At 37.2% G+C, this 22,689-nt stretch overlaps 1 protein-coding gene across 1 annotated transcript in view; it reads left to right on the forward strand.

Moving 5' to 3' along the window:
• The window catches only part of OLA1 (Obg like ATPase 1), a 243,919-nt gene extending 221,490 nt beyond the window's left edge, over positions 1-22,429 (forward strand). The window contains exons 7-10 of the mRNA XM_007940699.2: positions 15,982-16,122; positions 16,821-16,917; positions 18,972-19,094; positions 22,328-22,429. Of these exons, the coding sequence (XP_007938890.1) occupies positions 15,982-16,122; positions 16,821-16,917; positions 18,972-19,094; positions 22,328-22,429 (463 nt within the window). The remainder of the gene's footprint in view (positions 1-15,981; positions 16,123-16,820; positions 16,918-18,971; positions 19,095-22,327) is intronic.
• Positions 22,430-22,689: the final 260 nt, after the last annotated feature.

The raw sequence follows: 22,689 nt of genomic DNA on the forward strand, positions 1-22,689 counted from the left end.
AATGCTCCTTGGAAGCAAGAATGGCCAGACTTCATCTGATCTACTTTGGTCATGTTGTCAGAAGGGACCATTCCCTGGAAAAGGATACATTTTTGGTAAAGTGGAGGGTCAGCAAAAAAGGGGAAGACCTTCAAGGAGATGGATTGACAAAGTGGCTGTCACGATGGGCTCAGGTATAGCAAGTACTGTGAGGCTGGCACAGGACTGGGCAGTGTTTCATTCTGTTATACATGGGGTCGCTATGAGTCAGAGCCGACTTAATGGCACCTAACGGCAACAAGAACGTTATTCATCATAGCCCAAAGCTGGGAACAACTTTATTATCCTTCAGTAGGAGAATGGATAAACAAATTGCCGTATATCAACAAAACTCAAAAACTCACTGCCATCGAGTCAATTCTGACTCATAACGCCCCCTCCTTGGGAAACGCCATCTTGGTAACACGAGACGGTATCTCTACGGAAGTAGATTGCCAAACCTTCCTTCTGAGGAGTGGCTGGTGGATTTGAATTGCCAGCCTTCTGGTTAGCAGGCACATGCCTTAGGCACTATGCCACCAGAGCTCCTCGTGGTATATTGTTGTTATTTGCTGTCAAGTTGGACCTGACTCATAGCGACCCCTCCTTGGGTTTCCGAGGCAGTATCACTACAGAAGTAGATTGCCCCATCTTCCTTCCGAGGAGTGGCTGGTGAGTTTGAACCGCCAGCCTTCTGGTTAGCAGTCAAGTGCCTTAGGCACTATGCCACCAGAGCTCCTACAAACACCACACCAATAAAATACATAGCCAGATATTGAGTTGAAAGGGGCAAAAGAGAACTTCTTGGAAAAATGGGAATGTTCTGTGTCTTTTTTGGTGTGGTATTTACATGAGTATGTAAAAATTTAAGAAGTCACCAAACTGAACATCTAAGATCTGTGTTTTATTGTTTGTTAATTACACTTCATTTAAGAAGTAATGCTATAGAAATACTTCAGTGGCTCCTTGTTTCCTATCAAGCCAAAAAAACCCACACCCACTGTTGTCAAGTTGATTCCGACTCATAGTGATCCCCATGGGGTTTCCAAAGTGGTTGCTTTTGTGGAGTAGTTGGTAAGTTTGAACCACCAATCTTCTAGTTAGCAAATTCTTTAGGCACTGTGCTACCAGGTATGTATAAATATATGTGTATGTATAAAATACCTGGAGAGATCAACAGGCAGACTTGGTAAGCTCAATGTACATAAGAGCAAATGTCTGCTTTTATTCCTACAAACCCTTCACCTAGCTAACACAATGCCTAACACAATAAATCTTTAATAAATACTTGTGTGAATGAATATTCTCAATGCACTATGAATCCATGTGTTTTATAATATGAGTTAAGTACAGTGAGCATCCACGTACCCATTCCAAAAGTTACATTTTCCTTAACCCCAGCTAATACTGGGTGGTGGTGGCAGCATTTTAACGTTTACTTAATTGATGAGCAGAAAGTAGTATGTTACTTTGATTTTTACTTTTTGGTTACAATGGAAAAGACAAGGTACATTTAGTTATTAATAATGAAAATAATCCACTGGGAACAAACTTTGAAGTGGACTTAAGTCAGTTGCATAGTACTTGATTTTTCATTTATAATGATTTTTTCAAAGTATACTAAGAGCAGAAATCTTATAGTAGAATAACCAAAACCACTCCAGAATATTCATTTAATTCTAATACGTCACTAGTAAAATTATTTTTGGCAATTTCTTTTCAAGTTAATTAACTTATTTGAAAATAGTAGATAAATGTAATCGGCAGTGAGTCAGGGTGGGGGAGAGAAACCCTTGCAGTGGGACTGGGAACAAAGGAATAATTGTCTCATCTATTTTTCTCTGTATCTAGTGAGGGAGAGCAGTTGTGACAGGCCACTCTTCAAAGCCACAGACAAGTAACAGGTGGTTCCTAGACTGGTTACTTTGAGTAATAGTGGTTTAGAATATAGCAAAGTCAAACATGCTTCCTATTTACCTCAAATCTATTTCCAATTCTTGTTTGATATTTCAACACTAAGTAGTTTTGGGTTTTGGGGCCCCATTTTAGAAGCAGTAGGAATCACTTAGCACACATTTTAATGATCTCATTTTCTATACAGCAGTCAGAACAATTTAAAGGGAAAAATAAAGAAATGCCTTTAAATAAGTTTTGAAGTGGTAAGTGCTGAGACCTGCCTTCTCAGCTAAATCTAATTAATAGCCAGATTATAGGTGAGAAACAACACAGTTAAGGAGCCCTGGTGATGCAGTGGTTAAAGTGTTCAGCCACAAACCAAAAGGTCCGTGATTTGAACCCACCAGCCCCATTGTGGGAGAGCAAGTGGCAGTCTGCCTATGTACATTTAAAGCTGTGTAAACTTGGGGCAGTTCTATTCTGTCCTGTAAGAGTAGCTCTGAGTCAGAATCCACTTGATGGCAGTGGGTTGGGTTGGGTTTTGGGTAACAACACAATTCTGTTTAAGAAATTAAGGTCTGAACATTGAGGTGTTAAAAAAAAAAAAAAAAAGCAATTCTTCATTTCCTCAATAATAATACAAAAACGCAACCATTGCCATGGAGTCGGATCCGACCCATAGCGACCCCTCCTTGGGTTTCTGAGGCAGTATCACTACGGAAGTAGATTGCCCAACCTTCCTTCCGGGGAGTGGCTGGTGGGTTTGAACCGCCAGCCTTCTGGTTAGCAGTCATATGCCTTAGGCACTATGCTACCAGAGCTCCCTAAATAATAATAGCTAATATATATTGAGGACTTACCTTGAATCGGATGCCATGTTAAAGCATTTTATATGTACTTTGTTCCTTTATCTTCACAACAACCCTGTGAAGCAGATGCCAGTATGATCATTTACAGGTGAGAAAACTGAGACTTTAGAGAAACTCCAGGGTGGCGAGAATCCCTCCTGTGTCTGACTCCGACTCTGTATATTCCTTGCAAATGTATTAGCTGTAGGATTCCTTGAACTATATTGTTGCTGTTGTTATATGCCGCCGAGTTGGAACCTACTCATAACGACCCCTCCTTGGGTTTCCGAGACGTTATCACTACGGAAGTAGATTGCCTCATCTTCCTTCTGAGGAGTGGCTGGTGGCTTTGAACCGCCAGCCTTCTGGTTAGCAGTCAAGTGCCTTAGACACTACGCTACCAGAGCTACAGGATTCCTTTATTTAAAGAAAATGAACTTTTGTGTTTTGTTTATGAAAGTCCATTTTACATACAATGTCTTTTCAATAAAACATGGCCTCTGGCTTGTTACTGATTGCGAGGAAAAACAGCCCACGAGACAAACTACAAATTTTGGTTGATAGGATTCTCCTCCCACATGATTTTCAGTTATTCCCTTTCTTGTGTCAGAAACCTACATTAAGCCAGCTGGAGTTTGTATAAGAAGTTGCATATCAAATTATGTTAAAAATAAACATTCCTATAACAGAGGACAGGAGCTCTGGTGGCATAGCGCCTTAGGCATTTGACTGCTCACCAGAAGGCTAGCGGTTCAAACCTACCAGCCACTCCTCGGAAGAATGATTGGACAGTCTACTTTAGTAGAGATACTGCCTCGGAAGGGTCACTATGAGTTGAATTGACTGATGGCAGTGAGTTTGATATAACAGAGAGTAAATCTCTCAGAAGCAGCTCTAAGTTTTGCCACAGATTACACTTCACTGATAGGGAAAAAGGTAAGAGTGTTTTTTCAAGTCATTTCTTTCCTAATGTGGTTCCATTTTTGGGAAGGAAGATTGGTCAATCTACTTCCGTAGAGGTACCACCTCAGGAATTCTAAGAGGAGTCGCTTTGAGTCAAATCGACTGGACAGCAATGAGTTTGGTTTTTGGTTTGGTGGTTCTGTTTAGCTCCTCTGACAACCTATGTTAATAGGAATGGTTGCAGATACCTGCTTGCAACTAGTAAAGTTTGGTAAGGGTCACCCATTTCTGTTTTATAACTCATTGCTGTCAAGTAGATCCCGACTCATAGCGACCCCTCCTTGGGTTTCTAGTAGGAGCTCTGGTAGCATAGTGCCTAAGGCACTTGACTGCTAACCAGAAGGCTGGCAGTTCAAACCCACCAGCCACTCCTCGGAAGGAAAGTTGGGCAATCTACTTCCATAGTGATACTACCTCGGAAACTCAAGGAAACTCAAGGAGGGGTCGCTGTGAGTCGGGTCCGACTTGACGGCACATAACAACAACTGCCCAATCTTCCTTCCAAGGAGTGGCTAGTGGGTTTGAACCACCAGCTTTCTGGTTAGCAATCAAATGCCTTAGGCACTACAGCCACCAGAACTCCCTTTTATAGTGCTGCTTATCTCTCCTTTAGGGAGCCCTGGTGGTGCAGCGATTAAAGCGCTTTGCTGCTACTGAGAGGCTGGCAGTTTGAACTCACCAGGTGTTCCACAGGAGAAAAATGCAGCAGTCTGCTTCCGTAAAGATTTATAGCCTTGGAAACCATATGGGGCAGTTCTACTCTGACCTGTAGTTACTACAACTTGAGGGCAGTGGGTTTTGGTCTCTCCTTTGCCCTCAAATTCCTTTCTTCATCATCATCTGAAGTTGTGAAAACAATGGCTTTTCTCTTTTTTACACTTGCCTTGGCCTTCTTCTTCAGTGTCTGCTCCTTTCTGAAATTCACAAGTACCCCACAGACTCGATAGTGAGAGGATTTGGATAAATGGAATCATGACGGAACGGACTCCTTTGTTAGAATATAGAAGCATTCTCCAGAGATTGAATTAAGAACAACTTCAGGAAGAAAGATACAAGTGGGAAAGAGTGTCTGTGCAAGTGAGTTCTGACACACATCCATGTGTATCTTTTCCCCTTAGGGGTTTCTTACTTTTTTTACTGGCTGCACAAAATTTCAGCTCTGTCCTGAACAAAAATCCTCTTTTGTTTTCAACTTTTCCTAACATAGCTTAATTAACCTGGGGAAAAAAAAGAAAAACCTTTTAAGTATGTAACTGAAAATACTGGTTTTAATGAGGCATTTTTCTGCTGAGATTGTGTTCCTTCCCATCTCCCTCCCCCCCCCCCCCCCCCCCCCCCCGCCTGGCCACCTTGTTTTTTTTCCCCCACCCTCTACACCTCCTTTTTCAAAGTTGCATCCCCAAGATCTAGCATAATGCTTCTGTAAGGAATTGCTAAATATGTATTTTTACAGTCATTTCGCTTGAATTCTTTCCTTTTTAGTTACCTTCCTGTCTATGAAGTTTCAGTTAGGAAAGTCTTCTTCCCAGAATTAAAGACCTGTTTTGTTTTAATTTTAGTTTTATTTATTGAGACCTGGTTTTTACAAAGAGGCCCCATCCTTTACTAGCAGGCAGTCCTAACAATATTTTTTAACTTTACAATAACTATTAAGAATGACCCACTCACTAATCTAAAATTGGGGACTAACCTTTGAAGGCCTCCTGTGTGAAGGCACTTTAATCCTAACATCAACCTGTGAGGATTAGTATTTTATTTTTCATTATAGATGATAAAACTGATGTTTAGGAAGTTTAAATGGCTTTCCCAAGATCTTTTAGCCAGGAAACAGTTGGACTGGAATTTCAAGTGGTATTTGCTTTACTCCAAAATCTCTACTTTTTCTATTAGCCTGTACACTCTCCACAGATACTTCCACAGGAAGGTCAGATATTGTAAGGTTATAATGTGTGGAGGATTAGCATTTTTGTTTTTTATCTTTAGATTAGTTCTCACTTTCTAATATGATTTTAGGGTTGCCTGCCTGTTGTAACACCTATTATTTCAATTTCCTCATACCCTTCCAGCTGACACTAGAGTCGGAAAGCTTGTTAATGCTTGAGACAGAAAGCCTGAAGTCTGGTTTTTATTTGCTGCACAAGAAATGCCCATTTCTCTAGAATTCATTTTATATATGCATATATATGGCAGTGTGTATATGTACCTCTTTATTATGACTTCAGAATGAATGGGCTTTTTCAGGCAGTGGCTCTGTGAGGTCCTCTTATGGAACAGTTTGTAGTATTATCTCTTTCATTTGATATGAGTTCACATTTCACAAAGTCCTCTCTGCTGGGATCACTTCTTATATCCTGAATCTAGACTCCAAAGCTAACTTGTCATAAGTTAATAGTATTTTTCCAAGACTTGAGGCTTATTAGAATAAGGGAAGCATAAAGTAAGAAATGGCATAGCAATTCTTTCTAAACTGGTTAATTATTTTTCCATAAATCTGAAACTTATTTGACATTTCTTTGATTAGTGCAAACATTTTTCTTACATTTCCTCAAAGTCCAGTGACTTTCAATTGCCCCAGTCATTAAAATTATAATTACATTTTTCCAAAGATCCTTTAAGGGTAGCTCAATCTAGCATGAAAGCCCAGTTACATTACCACTTAAGTTATCTTTGTTGAACATTAGAACTTTCCTGGATTTCTTCACATTTTCCCATTGTTTCTCTCTCTTCCATACCACTGGGGTGGGTAGTCAACATCTACTTTGTTATTACTTGGTCATCTCAGACTTTTATGTTTTTAGTTAATGTGCTTTTCTTTTCAGAGTCCTGAGAAGTTTAATATGCATATGAATTACTTGAAGATCTTATTAAAATGCAGATTCTGAACTGGGGTGGGTCCAAAATTCTGTATTTCTGACAAGCTCCCAAATAATGTGGTGCTATTGGCCCAGAACAAAGTTGTAATTGTTATCCTATGTAACACCACGAAGTGAGTCAAATAAGAACACTGAAACTTGTAATCTCTTATACATCAAAGAGGAGGATCTCTTTCATAAGAGGGATGTTCATGACATCTTTAAGATGACAAACTTACCCCATTGTTACTGTGTACTGTCGAGTGATTCAACAGATTGTGTGCTGCCAAGTCAGTTCTGACTTAGCAACCCTGTAGGACAGATTAGAACTGTCCCAGAGGGTTTCCTAGGCTATGATAGTCATGGGAGCAGATCACCAGATCTTTTCTCCTGTGGAGAGCCACAGTGGGTCCCAACCACAGACCTTTTGTTCCACTGTCATGTGCTTAACCATTGCACCACCAGGCTTCCTAACCTTTACCTTACATAAACCTTATTTTATTTTTTTAAAGAACACTTAAAGTTAACATTAATTTGCAGTGATCATATTTGGAAAATAGAAAAGAAGAATGTAGTATGTAGGAGTCCTTCTTTGAGATCTTGAATAGCTGTATTAGAAGTGAGAATAAATCTATAAGCGAGAATGGAGATTAGAAAAGATGAGTCGGGTCTGACTCGACGACACATAACAACAACCTGGGTTAATGGTATATCCATACCATGAACAGTGTGACTGAGTGGTATTAAGTGACTGAATGAACTAGCTCAAGGGCCTCCTTTATGTAAGTTACTTCATTCTGTGAATATTGACATATGGTCAGAAGCAAGATGTCACTGCTGACTTAAAAAAAAAAGTGAAGAAGACATCATTAGTTCACACAGGAAAGCATGTCAGTTGTGTATAAAGGTCTAACAATAACATATATATTATTTTCAAGGAGTTTAAGATTAGTGTGGTGTTGCAAAGTAGAATAAGCTGCAGATTTGAAAGTTCTAATGTTCAACAAGGTAACTTAAATGGTAATATAACTGGGCTTTCATGCTAGATTGAGCTACCTTTAAAGGATTTTTGGAAAATCTAATTGTAATTTGAGTGGCTGGGGACAGTTGAAAGGCATGAGCTGTAAAAAAATAGAAGTTAAAATTCATATTAAAGCAAGTTAGAGAAAACTATTTCAAAGATTTATTTAAGTTGCAAAAATGTGGTTTTATGCAAAATATTTCCCATTGTAAAGGTAAATGTTGTTTTGTGAAACCTGTTTCAGTTGGATGTGCATGTGAAAATATTATGTCTATGTACCATATGTTTGGGTCAAAGTGTAAAATCTGTTTCTTATTGTGAGTGGTAGTCAAAAAAAGTTTGAAAACTATTGTTCCTATTGTTCTAGAACACAATAAAATAGAAGATTCAACTAGTGTGGAGAGCTTCCAATTAAATGGTGGACTGAACCAATACAGAAGGCTTCTTTTCTTTCTCCTAATATATAGAAACACCAGATAAAGTAGCCTGAAAAGAGTGGTGTTGATGGTGGTGTGGTAAATTTAGGACAGCAGGGCTTGAAAGCAACAAAGGAGTTCTAGGTGCAAAAAAAAAAAAAAGCTCAATGAGAGTTGAGTGAAATTGACAGTGTATGGCCCCCAGGAAAACTGACTAATATATGGCTTAGAGGTCTTAATGTCCATAAAGGAATGAATCAAGGCTACAAGCCCCACGCGACAGGTGCTAGAACTAGGCTTTTTCAGTTTCTACGTTTTCTAAAGCCTAGAAAAAAGCTATCTGTTTCATGATCAGGTACTAGAAAAATACCTGCCACCCCCTTTTCAAGACAAGGGAGGAAACTGTTATTCTCAAAAGATTAAAGACTGACTAGGCTTGCAGTATAAGAAGTTGCTGTTGTTATGTGCTGTTGAGTTGGATCTGACTCATCGCGACCCCTCCTTGGGTTTCCGAGGTGGTATCACTATGGAAGTAGATTGGCCAACCTTCCTTCTGAGGAGTAGTTGGTGAGTTTGAACCACCAGCCTTCTGGTTAGCAGGCAAGTGCCTTAGGCACTATGCTACCAGAGCTCCCAGTATAAGAAATAGGGACCCTTAATTTGCATTACCTATGCCTGGTGCAGAAACGATGTAAACTGACCAGGAGCCCGGGACACTTCATTATTCTCGCCCAGGACACTCCATCATTCTCTCCCAAGAAGCAACCACAAAACTAACCCATAGATCCACCTCAACAACCTGGGGGACCAGAGGACTCTCTTAGAAGATAATGGCTGCTGCCAGAACAACCACACACAAAAAAACACACATGAGAAAGATTGGTAGCAGATGATAGATTGTGTGTGTGTGTGTGTGTGTGTGTGTATGTTGGGGGGGTTATACCCAAGGAATTAGGTGATTAGAGCAGTCTGAAATAAACTCTTACACTGTTTAAAATGTTGAAAGGGACAAAGAATTTATCAAGCAAGAGTAAAATATCACCCAAAAAAATGGGCAGATTTTAAAAAGAAATAGGATGTTTAGAAATAATATTAGTGACTGGCAAAAGATACACATACAATGTAAACTAACCCTATGAAAATCAAATTATGGAATCAGGAATTTCAAGACTGGCTGAGAAGGTCAGATTATTAGAAGACTACATGTAAACTTCAAAGTGACATCTTTGCTCTTCAACACTTTTAAGATGTCTTTTGCAGCAGATTTACCCAGTGCAGATACATCGTTTCTTGACTGCAGCTTCCATGGGTGTTGATTGTGGACCTAAGTGAAATGAAATCTCTGACAGCTTTAGTCTTTACTCCATTTATTATGATATTGCTTATTAGTCCACTTGTCAGGATTTTTGTTTTCTTTGTGTTGAGGTGTAGTTCATACTGAAAGCTGTAGTCCCTGATTGTCCTCAGTAAGTGCTTTGGGTCGTCTTCATTTTCAGCAAGCAAGGCTATGTCATCTGCGTATCACAGGTTGTTAATGAGTCATCCTCCAATCCTGATGCCGCACTCTTCATATAGTCTAGCTTCTCAGATTATTTGCTTAGCATCCAGAGTGAATAAGAATGGTGAAAGGATTCAACCCTGACGCATACCTTTTCTGATTTTAAGTCATGCAGTATCCCCTTGTTCAGTTCGAACGACTGTCTCTTGGTCAGGTTCCTCATGAGCACAATTAAGTGTTCTGGAATTCCCAGTCTTTGCAATGTTATCCATAATCCGTTATGATCCACACAGTTGAATGCATTTGTATAATCAATGTTATTGTTGTTGTTGTTTGCCGTGGAGTCGGACCCAACTCATAGCGACCCCTCCTTGGGTTTCCAAGGCAGTATCACTATGGAAGTAGATTGCCCCATCTTCCTTCCGAGGAGTTTCTGGTGGGTTTGAACCGCCAGCCTCCTGGTTAGCAGTCAAGTGCCTTAGGCACTATGCTACCAGAGCTCCCTGTATAGTCAATAAAACACAGTTAAACATTTTTCTGGTATTTTTTGCTTTCAGCCAAGATCCATCTGACATCAGCAATGATATCTTCCATGCTCTCTTCTGAATCCAGCTTAGATTTCTGGCAGTTCCCTGTCAAAATACTGCTGCAACTGTTTTTGAATCATCTTCAGCAAAATTTTACTTGCATGTGATATTAATGATATTCAGTAATTTCTACAGGAGCTCTGGTAGCATAGAGCTTAAGGCATTTGACTGCTAACCAGAAGGTTGGTGGTTCAAACCCACCAACCCCTCCTCGGAAGGAAGGTTGGGCAATCTACTTCCATAATGATATCACCTCGAAAACCCAAGGAGGGGTCGCTATGAGTCGGATCCGACTCAATGGCACATAACAATTTCTACATTCTGTTGGATCACCTTTCTTTGGATTGGACATAAATATGGATCTCTTCCAGTCAGTTGGCCAGGTCACTGTCTTCCAGATTTCTTTGCATAAACGACTGAGCATTTCCAGTGCTGCATCCATTTGTTGAAACATTTCAGTGGGTAGTCTGTCAATTCCTGGAGTCTTGTTTGTCACCAGTTCCTTTAGTGCATCTTGGACTTCTTCCTTCCATGCCATTGGTTCTTGATCATGTGCTACCTCCTGAACTGGTTGAACATGGACCATTTCTTTTTGGTGCAGTGACTCTGTATACCTTCCATGTTCTTTTGATGCTTCCTGCATCATTCATTATTTTGCCCATGCATTCCTTCAATATTGCAACTCAAAGCTTGACTTTTTCCTTCCATTCTTTCAGCTTGAGAAATGCTGAGCTTGTTCTTCCCTTTTAGTTTTCTAACTCCAGGTCTTTATACATTTCGTTATAATACTTTGTCTTCTCAAGCTGCCCTTTGAAATCTTTGGCTTAACTCTTTTATTTCGTCATTTCTTCCAATCGCTTTAGCTACTCTCCATTATAGAGCAAGTTTCAGAGTCTCTTCTAACATCCATTTTGGTCTTGTCTTCCTTGCCTGTCTTTTTAATGACCTTTTACTTTCTTCACGTGTGATGTCCTTGATGCCATTCCACTGCTTATTTGGTCTTCAGTCATTGGTGTTCAGTGCATAAAATCTATTCTTCAGGTGTTCTCTAAATTCAGGCAGGATATAATCAAGGTTATATTTTGGCTCTTGCAGACTCGTTTTAATTTTCTTCAGCTTCATCTTGACCTGGCAGATAAGCAGTTGATGGTCTGTCCCATCGTCAGCTTCTCGCCTTACTCTGGCTGATGAGATTGAGCTTCTCCACTGCCTCTCTCTACAGATGTAGTCAGTTTGATTCCTCTCTATTCCATCTGGTAAGGTCCATGTGTATAGTCACCGTTTATGTATTTGCCATGAAGAAGTTGTTGGTCTTGCAAAATTCTATCCTTTGGTCTCTGGTGTCATTTCTGCCACCAAGGCCATATTTTCCAACTATCATTGATTCTTTCTTTCCAACTTTCACATTCCAGTCACTAGTAATAATCAATACATATTGATTGCATGTTTGGTAAATTTCAGACTCCAGAAGTTGGTAAAAATCTTCAGTTTCTTCATCTTTGGTTTTAGTGGTTGGTGCATAAATTTGAATAATAGTAGTATTAACTAGTCTTCCTTGTAGGCATGTGGATATTATCTTATCACTGAAGGCATCGTACTTCAGGTTCGATCTTGAAATGTTCTTTTTGGCGATGAATGAGATACCATTACTCTTCTATTTGTCATTCCTGCAATGGTAGACCATATGATTGTCAGATTCAGAATGGCCAATGCCAGTCCATTTCAGCTCACTAATGCCTAGGATATCAATCTTTATGCATTCCATTTCATTTTTGACAACTTGCAATTTCCCTAGATTCATACTTCATACATTCCACATTCCAATTATTAACGGATGTTTGTGGCTGTTTCTTCCCATTTTGAGTTGTGCCCATCAGCAAATGAAAACCCTGAAAGCTGTACTCTATCCACATCATTAAGATTGACTCTATTTTGAAGAGGCAGCTCTTCCCTAGTCATATTTCAAGTGCCTTCCAATCTGAGGGGCTCATCTTCCAGCACTGTACCAGGCAGTGTTTCACTGCTGTTGGTAAGGTTTTCAGTGGTCCATTTTTTCAGAAGTGGATAGCCCCATCCTTGTTTGCAGTCTGTCTTAGTCTGGAAGCTCCACTGAAACCTGTCCTTCCTGGGTCATCCTGCTGGTATTTGAAATATTGGTGGCATAGCTTCTAGCATCACAGCAACATGCAAGCCACCACGGTACAACAAACTGACATGAGTGGTGAAGACTACGATGCACCTGACCCAAAACAGGGTATTTTCAGTAGCCTTGTAAGCATGTGGAAGCTGGACAGTGAATAAGGAAGACTGCAGAAGAATTGACAGCATTTGAATCATGTTGCTGGTGGAGAATACTGAAAATACCACAGACTGCCAAAAGAACAAATATGTCTTAGAAGAAATGAGGCCAGAGTGCTCCTTAGAAGCAAGATGGGCCAGACTTTGTCTCATGTACTTTGATCATATGGTCGGAAGGGACTGCTCACTGGAGAAGGATATCATGCTTGGTAAAGTGAACGGTCAGTGGAAAAGGAGAAGGCCCTCAACTAGATGGATTGACACAGTGGCTGTAACAGTGGGGCCTCAAGCATTGCAAGGGTTGTGAAGATGGTGCAGGACCGAGAAGTGTTTGTTCTCTTGTACATATGGTTGCTGTGTGTTGGAACTGACTCAGCAGCACCTAACAACAACAACCACAACAAATGTAAACTTGTATTGTAATCTCCTAGAGATTTAATACTAGGCTGTTTGTATTAAAGATCTCCTTTGTCAGAGATTCTAGCTAACAGATCACAGCCTGCCAATGTGTCTCCCCCTTTTAATCTTCAAACTGACTGTCCTTGCTTCCTTGTCTTGCTCCTGGGATCTCTACCAGGAGAAAAATGCAAGTAATGACATTTCTTCTCTCCAGTTGTCACTTACTGAGAGAAAGATGGTATGTCATGCAATCATCTGTTCATACAAATTTGCAGAATGAACACTATGAATATCTATATAATTTAACTCTTTGAGAGGCCTCTGACTTTACTGTTTCTTCTCCCCCCTCCCTTATAATTTGATATTGTATGGCATTGTCATTATTATGATGAACAGTAATAATCAGATAGTTTTCTTTAGATATTTGCTACCATTTCTATTTGGAGATAATTATTCAGTCACTTTTACAGATGTACTAGAAATTGTTCTCCTACTACTGAGTTCAATTTTAATTCTACATGTCCCTCAGGTGCCAGTAGCACACATTTTTGAGATGACTAGCTATAGTTTGGGGTATGGTTTGTAGCAATAGAATAGACATTTTTCTGAAAAAGGTAACTTGTCCCTGTGGGGTTCAAACTTGTGATGTTGGCCTCATTATCACACTGTCATAACCATCAGACCTAACAGATACATTATATGTATTTCAGTCTGTAATCCTGAAACCAAGTCGTATTTTTCAGTTACTCAAAGCTTATTTCAAATATGTAATTAAAAATCACTTTGGAGTATCTCTCACTTTTGTTTGATAGTCAAAGTCACAAAAGTAAATCAGACAGCCAAAGAACCTAACTCACTTTTCATCTTCCCTATGTTTTCTATGACAGTGAAAGTCACAAAAGTGAAGCTTGCAGGCAAAGAGCCTAACTCACTTTACGGAGAGTGCTACGGTACCTTTTTCTTTCAGAGAGGCTGTAGCAGGTCTGATGTCAGTCACTTTGGAGACCTTTAGACCTCAGTGCTCATTTATTGCTAAAATGTACCAGCTCTGCTTCTGCATTATGAAGATCATCTGTCAACACTTTGAGATATTCTCCTTTGTTATTAAGCTTGTGGTACTCTACACTGTCAGGTTTTTTGCCAATTATAGTTAAGGTACAATGGTGTATTCACCAGATCAAAGTCTCACATTGGCAGTAGAGGAATGATTTGTAAGTCTTTATTCGTCTGAATTGTACAATAGAACACCTGAGGAATGCAAATAATCCCTCTGAGGACCTGGTAGGAAAGGCTGTTAAAATGATGGGGTAGAACTATTGTTGTTCTGAATTGATGTTTTAGCCAAAGTAATTATTTCTTATCTTGTTGTTTCATAACAGATCTAGTTTATTAGTTGTGTTGACCATATTTGTGAAACAGAATGTGTATGATATTTTTATATTACCGTTTTATATGAACTTGTTTTATTTTAATTGAATCTGTATTTGGTATGTAATCTGCTTTGTGAAAATTATATGTTTGATTCTGACTTGTATAATAAAATATGTTACTAAGCCATTGATAATAACATTTTAATATAAAGTTTTGTTTGAATAGTGGAAGCCTATGAAGTAACTTGGAATTCTGTAATGTTATTGTAGGCCTAAGTACCGATTTAAATTTTGCCCCTTTCCTTTACCTGTCCTTCATGATTTTGGATAAGAAAATATCTGGTTTGGGTTTCATTTTAAAGTCCACATATGTTATTCCAAAATGAATCTTGGGTTTGGCCCAGTTTTGAGGATGTGACCAATAGGAAAAAATACATATATTATTACAAAGATCAAAAACCACTGATAACATATTAATAAGTAAACAACAGGCCATTCTTTTATAGCAAACATGTGTAAACTGTTGTATGAACTTTTCTTTATCCCATCCTAAATCCTCTGATTCCCTAGTATTTTCTTTGATAGGTGGGTGTTGATAAATTTGTGGTTTAGTTCTTATTTTTCCTTTCTCCTAAAGTGACATTTATATTGATTATTTAAAGGATATTTCAAACTGCTTTTATAATAATAGTTATTAAAACCTTGCTTTGAATCTGGGAAATTAATGATACTCTGGAAGACTGATATACATTACATTTTTTAAATACAAATTTCTATGGAATTTCTAATCAATCCTCTCCTAAGCTCAGTTCCCAAATCAGAAGAATACATACTCAGAATAAAAATTAATATTAGTGACTGCTGTGGTTAGTTAACTTGCCAGGTATTATTTTCCCAGGTTCTTTACCATATGATCCATACTATTATCCCTCTTCTTGCAGGTTATAAGGTTTAGAAAATTTCCATAAACTGCCCAGGAATAAAAAGCTAGTTAAGTGGTAGGATTGGAGCGTGATTAATCTGCTCACTACACTTACTTCATTTGTGTTCTAATTACTACTTTAGAAAAAAATAAAAATCACCTAGTATTGTCTTTTCAGGTAACAACTAGTATCAGTTTCCTAACAGACTTGGCTTTCCAAGCCTTTGTGATTAAAGGAATTTATTTCCTCTACAGTTCTAAGCATGATTCTGCAACATTCACGTTCACAAGAACAATGTGTACATGATCAACAAGGCCTGTAAATCTGCTTTTCTGGACATGACTGTTTTGGGTAGCAAAAATGTCCCTCAAAACCAATGACAACTCTAAATTCTATTAGTCTAAGAAGGAAGTGAACCAGGCATATAGATACCTGGGTGGAGCAAATTATTTGTTTGTCAAGGACTCTTCAAAATTAGCTGGCACTTACAGGTGTGATTCCTGTCCAAACAAAATTTTATTTCATTTTTTCTTTTAAAAACTTCACTTTGTAAAGTATAGAAAATAATAAGAAATCACACATTGATTTTATTCAAGGGCACAGGTGTTAATGCTGAACAAATTTAGTGTAACTAAAAAAGTTTTAAAATATTTGTATAATAGTTCCTATAGATAATGTGCTGAAGTAAAACTACATTACAGTAAAATATTATGGCGTATACCTGAAGCAGTCGCTGCCTGTTAATGCCTTGACCTTGGAAAGCTATACACAAAAAGATGGCATCATAAAACCGTGCAATTCTTATGAATATGTATGTGCTACTTGATAATAATGAATGTGGTACAGTCATGCATGCACTACAAGATAATGTTGTGCCCTTTTTTGTCTACAGGTTGATAAAAATTAAAGAGTGGGTGGACAAGTATGACCCAGGCGCCTTGGTCATTCCTTTTAGTGGGGCCCTGGAACTCAAGTTGCAAGAATTGAGTGCTGAGGAGAGACAGAAGTATCTGGAAGCGAACATGACACAAAGGTTAATTAGCATTCATTTTCCCCACACTTTATTATCAACTATTTCCTTGCAGTAATTTAATTGCTTGCGCTGATAGAATAATAAATGACAGAGTAATTACCATTATAAAGAGGGAATCTTCTCCTTTCTTTACCATGAGACAGAGTGAAAAGATTTATTTTAAATTAAGTTTTTAACTGTCATCTGTCATCTCTGTACAGTGTTTTAATTATAACATAGGTATTAGTTATGTATGTTTTTGGAAGGAATGATCGCCAAAACTCTTCCGTCATGTTTGGTGGGGGAGGGGAAAGGGTGACTCAGTTGCCATCTTTTTTTCTGAGTAACAGTAACATATTGTTTAAACATCGAATTTCAATCAAATAATTTTGCTTCCATGACCTGTGTCCTGGAAATAATTAATATTGGATGAAAATAGACATAGCATGGGCAGATCTAAACTGTTTTTCTTTTTTTGAATTGTAAACAATTCAAAATGCCATCTTCAGACCAATACAATGAAACCCAATTTTAGAAGGGTTGTTTTCAGAAATAGTTGTGTGCTTTCTGGCCTCACCTTTTCAAGTACGTTAGAAAAGATATGTGGTCATTTATCATTATTTTTAACGTCTCTTCTGGAAATGAATAATTTTAGCTCTATGCCCGTCTCTGGCACAATCAACTTATATGTTGAGTGGATTTGTTTCATTTTATTTCAGTGCTTTGCCAAAGATCATTAAGGCTGGGTTTGCAGCACTCCAACTAGAATACTTTTTCACTGCAGGCCCAGATGAAGTGCGTGCATGGACCATCAGGGTAAGATTCATACTTATTCATCAGCTATATCCAGTTCCACACTATTGAATTCAGATTGATATCACTGACTTTGAAGTTTGTCATGGTGGCGGTTAGCTAGTCATTACAGATGAGGTTTTTGTCCAGGATAACTTTAATTATTTGTGAGCTGCTGAACAGTGAAAGTGGAGCGGCATTGATTGAGGCAGGTAACAATTGATTCTGCCTATTACATAGTCTGAATTTCTTCATCCTGTAGAATCTGTCTACCCTCCTCCTGTGGTCAGAGATAAGACACACCAGTATTGTGCTTGCTTAATCTGTGTGACTGGGTTTGTCTGCAGTGAAATTGATGTTGCTTTTCATTTTGTATTCGCTAAGTTTGTTTGGGTTGCGGGTGGTTCTTTCCTCCTTTGCTTTGCTCGGATTACATTTTCAGCAATAAAAGCAATATGACATCATTATGCTCTTCATAGATACACAGTTGGGCTGAAAAAGCTAAACTCACTGTGTAATAATTCATGCTTTTTTCCATTTGAATTTATAGCAGTAGTGTTTATTTTCACAATGTTGTATGTTCAGTCTTCTTTAAAAAATGTGATATGTATTTTAAATATTTATGTATACTGATTATGATCAGAGAAAATGACTAATTTATTCCCAGAGGACAATAGAAACTGAACTGTAATGGTTTGCTTTTAAATGTAAGTATGTTGTAATGTGGTAGTTACTACTGAAAAATATTTTGAAATATATGTAGTCCTCAATAGTTGTTAGAGAATATAAAAATAATACCAGAACTTTTAGAAATACTCGTGTCTTATTCATATTCATTTATTATGCTTTTTAAATGTGTGCGACAGGATCCATTTTAGTGCTGCTTTGATTTATTTTCCAGTGACTACTGTAATCTATTCAGTTACATTTATTTTGATTTAGTATGTATAGAAATATGGAAGCAGTTCAACATAATGTTAAATGTGTTGTGTGAAATGTGAGATTCACTTTTCTTTTATCTCCTCTCCCCTTTGTAAAAAAAAAAAAAAAAAATGATTGACTTCTAACCAAGGTCCTTTTATATAGACTTACAAAATAATGTCAAAGCAAATCTGCGTTGGTAAACAAATTGCCAGGGTTTATTTTTACTATATGTTTTAAAGCCTTAAAACTCCCCAACTTAAGTGTGTGCAGCAGGAAAGATGACATGCTGTTGGCTTGAAAATGTGAAAGCTGGTTTATCTTAAGACTGATTGTAAGTATCCATGATTTAATGTACTAAGATACTTAGTCAGGTAAGCGTCAGTGAGTAGCCATATTAACCCAATACATCTTTTATTGTAAAAACTGTGCTTTATAGTGTTAGACTCCTTATCACTTTCACATGCTTTATTAAGCAGCCTTTAGGTCACCATTAGTTCTCACATCTCTTCCCATGGTTTTGTGTGTCTGGAAGGTACGTCCTTGTAATTCAACATGTGGGGTAATTATAACTCAGTTCTCTTTCTATATCAACTTGAAGTTTCTTTCATGGTGGTTAGAGTCAGGTATATTATGCAATATGTTTGAGAAATTTATTATTTGAATTTTATTTTTATGAGAATTTCAGTATTATTTGCAGAACATAGATTATATTACTTGTTTGAAATGCCTTTTTAAAAAGCTCCTTTATGTAGGATGAGCTGAAATTTGGAGGGCTTTTTATTTTTTTTTTTAAACCTTTGATAATTCAACTTGAAAGTTACTTAAAAATCTTTATTTTTTTCTGCTGTGAAGAGTAGAATATTGAAACCTGCGCTAAAACCAGCCCACTGCATCTAAGTCAGTGGGACTGTGGCTGACTCTTAGGAAAACCAAAGCTGCATTTCTTTAATATCTGTGGGTTTATCTGTGCTAAATGTTCGACACAGATAGTGCCTCAGTGCTGAAAATGGACTGATTGTATACCTGATATTTTAACTGATGTTACACTAACTCGAAGTTGAGCCCAACTGTAGATCAGAGAAGAGAAACTTCACACTTAGAATCTGCCAGTCATCTTAAATGCAGTCAGTTTTATCTGGTCTTTCTTTTCAAAGAAAGGGACGAAGGCTCCTCAGGCTGCAGGAAAGATTCACACAGACTTTGAGAAGGGCTTCATTATGGCCGAAGTAATGAAATACGAAGATTTTAAAGAAGAAGGCTCTGAAAATGCGGTAAAGGTGAGGAGTAATTTTCTATTTCCATATTTTACAATGTTTCCACTGATAGGAAGATACTTAGGATAAAAATGAATGATAGTTGTCTTTTAAACCATATAGTCTAAAATAAAATAATAAAATTATCAAGGGTGTAGTATTACCATTTAACTGATTGAAAAGCTGTACATACTTACATGCTTTTATATCATTTTCAATTTGTTGTCAGTAATTTTGTGCATTTTTTCTATAACTGAAAAGAAACTAGTTTTAAGTAATTATGAATAATTTCATAATTTCAAACTTATTCACTGGTGTCTAATGAGAAATTATGCTTAATATATCTGAATATCTGAAGTAGAAGTATATAATTAGGATTAATTCAAAGAAAGGGACAGCACTAGTTAAAAGAAGCCTGCCTTGCTGAAGCGTCATGATTACTGGTGTACTTTTTTTAAAGATCTTTAGGAATTTGATTTGCTTTCTCGACACTAGAGGGCAGGTCCAAAATTGTGCATTATTTTAGCTAATAAGTATAATTTGATTTGCAGCCACTAATAGTGAAACAACATCATACATGAGTAATACATGATTTCAGTTCTGCTGCAAACTTAATTTTGCTTGGCTTATTTTTACTTAGAGAAACCTCATGATTATATCGTGTCTAGTGGATAGATAGGACAGCTAATTAAAGTGACGTTGTCGGAAGGCTTCTTTGTATTTAATTAGGAATTTGAAAGCTACCATAGAAAATGATAAAGAATTGAAAGAGAGCTCTCCTGTGTTTACTATTTCATAATTTTGAAAGGAATGCAAAGAAAGTTTATTTTAAGTTTAGTTTATTCTCATTGGTATCATTGGAAAGATCATACTTAACAGCAGGACTCTAATAGAACTGTTGGAACCCCAGAAAGAGGAGGGACGACATCTTGGTATAATTGGTTCAGTATGGAATGAGTGCCATTTTGTTTTTTAAAAGAGAGAGAAAGAAGTTATAATTTACAATTAAACAAAGTCAGTAATTTTTCGGTGGTGTCATCTATGTTGATAGGTAGCTATGCAGATTTTCAAATTGAACATTAACTAATTAGTTATACTAATTACACTTGAAAAATCTAAGGTTATTTTTCAGCTTGCTACATTATGGTGGCATATATGTATTTTTTCAGAGTAAGGATGATAAAAATGGGAATATTTTCACTAGTAGAATTCAGAAATCAGGTGCTTCTTTTTATACTCTCACATGGTTTTACCAATCCTCATGTGTATAAATATATATAAATTGTGTGTACTCCTTTAACAATACAGAGAAAGTTTATACTGTACAGTAAAATCGTTTCTCCCGTTTGTAGAAGAATTTAACATTAACTAGGAGCTTTCATACTATAAATTGCGAGAGGTTGACCTCTGGCTTTTCAACCTTCAATACCATTAAGTATTTTATGTGGTTTTTATCCTCCAAAACTAGCGTTTCAGAATTTGAACTCCAAGGAAAATATAACATTTATGAATTGCTTTATGCTTCTTTATTCAACAGATATTTCCTTACATACTATCAAGTAGTTTAGGTTTGAGAGCAGGATTGTGTGTATGTGTATGTGTGTATATGTGTTTCTAACACCAGTACAGCATAACTAATTTAATGCCAGTGCTGTGAACTATATACTGAATAGCTCTGTGTGGGCTTTGTAGTCTACAGGGATATCACATTATTAGCAATCATATCTGCTTAGGCAAAGCTGGCTTCTACAGATGGCTGCTTTCAAGTGCAAATGAACTGGTTAGACGTGTCTTGTTTAATACATACTCAAGATTCACAAATGGGTATTGATTTTTTTTTTTTTTTCCCAACCAGTGTTTCTGATAGCAGTGGAAATGGATTAAATGGTCTCTAGAGAATTTAAAGGAACCCTGTCACTTTCATAGTAAACTTGAGTGGTAACAAAGTATACAGATTTATATTAATATGTCATGTCAATATGTATTTGATTGAAATTTACCAATATAGTTTTGTAACAGTAGACTTAATTCTAGAAATAAATAGTACATGGCCTTCAATACATCACATTTTTTACAAAAATCATGTGAATCTGTGTGTGTGTGTGTGTGTGTGTGTATGCCTTATAGAATGTTAGGGTATGTTGGCTTTTTAAAAGCAAGCTTCATTTTATATGTAGTCTAGATAATTGAAAATATGCTTACTAGGGTTCTGTGATCAGGTTTACTGATTTTAACCTCAGATGCATGGTCTTTGTTAGTGTTTTTGTTACTGATTAATATAATTGCACTTAATACATCCTTGTATCTTCAAAGAGAAGTACTGATCTTATTGGGCAAAATTTCATGCTCTCCATAAATTCTAACAGAAGGAAAGTACTTTGGAGAATTTATTCTAAAAGCTTCTCAAGTCTTCATTGTTGAGTAGCTAGGTAGGGTGTGTGTAGTGTTAGGAGTGGGTGCTAAATACCCTACCCTGTCATTATTAGGGTGAAGTCTGTATGCTGTGCCACGAGGTCACTCTGGGTTTCTGCAACTGCTGCTTGTTTGTATTAGAATCATGAGCATATTGCACATCTGGATCTCTGTGTACCAGCAGGTGGAATCAGTTGCTTTGTCTACTAATTTACAAGTGGAAAGAAAAATCTCTCTTTCCAATTCCAACCTGTTAGATTGTAACTAGGGCCATTAGTGAACTTCTTCATGAAGAATTCTAGTACACACCACTTGTGTATGATCGTTGTCAAGACTAAGTTACAAACAACTATAAACGGAAACAGTTTGGGATCTGCACACTATCATTGATGATAGTTTTCCTTATAGCAAACGATCTTTTTGCCATCACTGATGTCGCCAAAGAATTTAAGTAACTAAAGCAGCTTTAAACTAGTTATGTAATCTTTTTTCCTGCCTAGTTTGATCTGTTTTGTTACTGTGACTTGCTGGTTGTTTGCAGACACATCAGAAATGTACCATAAACAGCATGTAATGAAACTTAATGATATTGGTATAATTACATTTATGTACCAACAATTTAGTGGAGAATACATTATGATTATGTATATATATAAAATCTAGTTCTACCCAAATCAGAAATACTTTATTTTGCTTTTAGTTTTGAGCTCATATGCCTTCATATATATATATATATATATATATATATATATATAGTCCAAGAAGTATATTTTCTGCATCTGCTCCTACCTTATGTAGTCAGTTATAAAATAATAAGGCATTTCCTCTCTGTTTCCTATTTGCAGGCTGCTGGAAAGTACAGACAACAAGGCAGAAATTACATCGTTGAAGATGGAGATATTATCTTCTTCAAATTTAATACACCTCAGCAACCGAAGAAGAAATGAATTTTAGTTATTGCTCCGATAAATGCACAATTTCCAAAAGGCTCATGATTTTGTTTTATCAGTAAAAATTTTTGAAGAACAAATAAAGTTGGGGGGTGGGAATGAATCTTCTACAAACAAAATTATTTTTATTTGTTTTAAAATCAAAATACTGTGTACCTCCAATGAAATGCTAGTTCACTAAATGTGAACATCTTTCCTTTTCACGTGATTAAGACCCCACTCCAAATTGTAGAAGCTTTTCAGGAACCATATTACTC

Source organism: Orycteropus afer, unplaced genomic scaffold (assembly GCF_000298275.1).
Source record: "Orycteropus afer afer isolate SDZICR_OR568_19922 unplaced genomic scaffold, OryAfe1.0 scaffold00001, whole genome shotgun sequence".
Lineage (NCBI taxonomy): Eukaryota > Metazoa > Chordata > Mammalia > Tubulidentata > Orycteropodidae > Orycteropus > Orycteropus afer.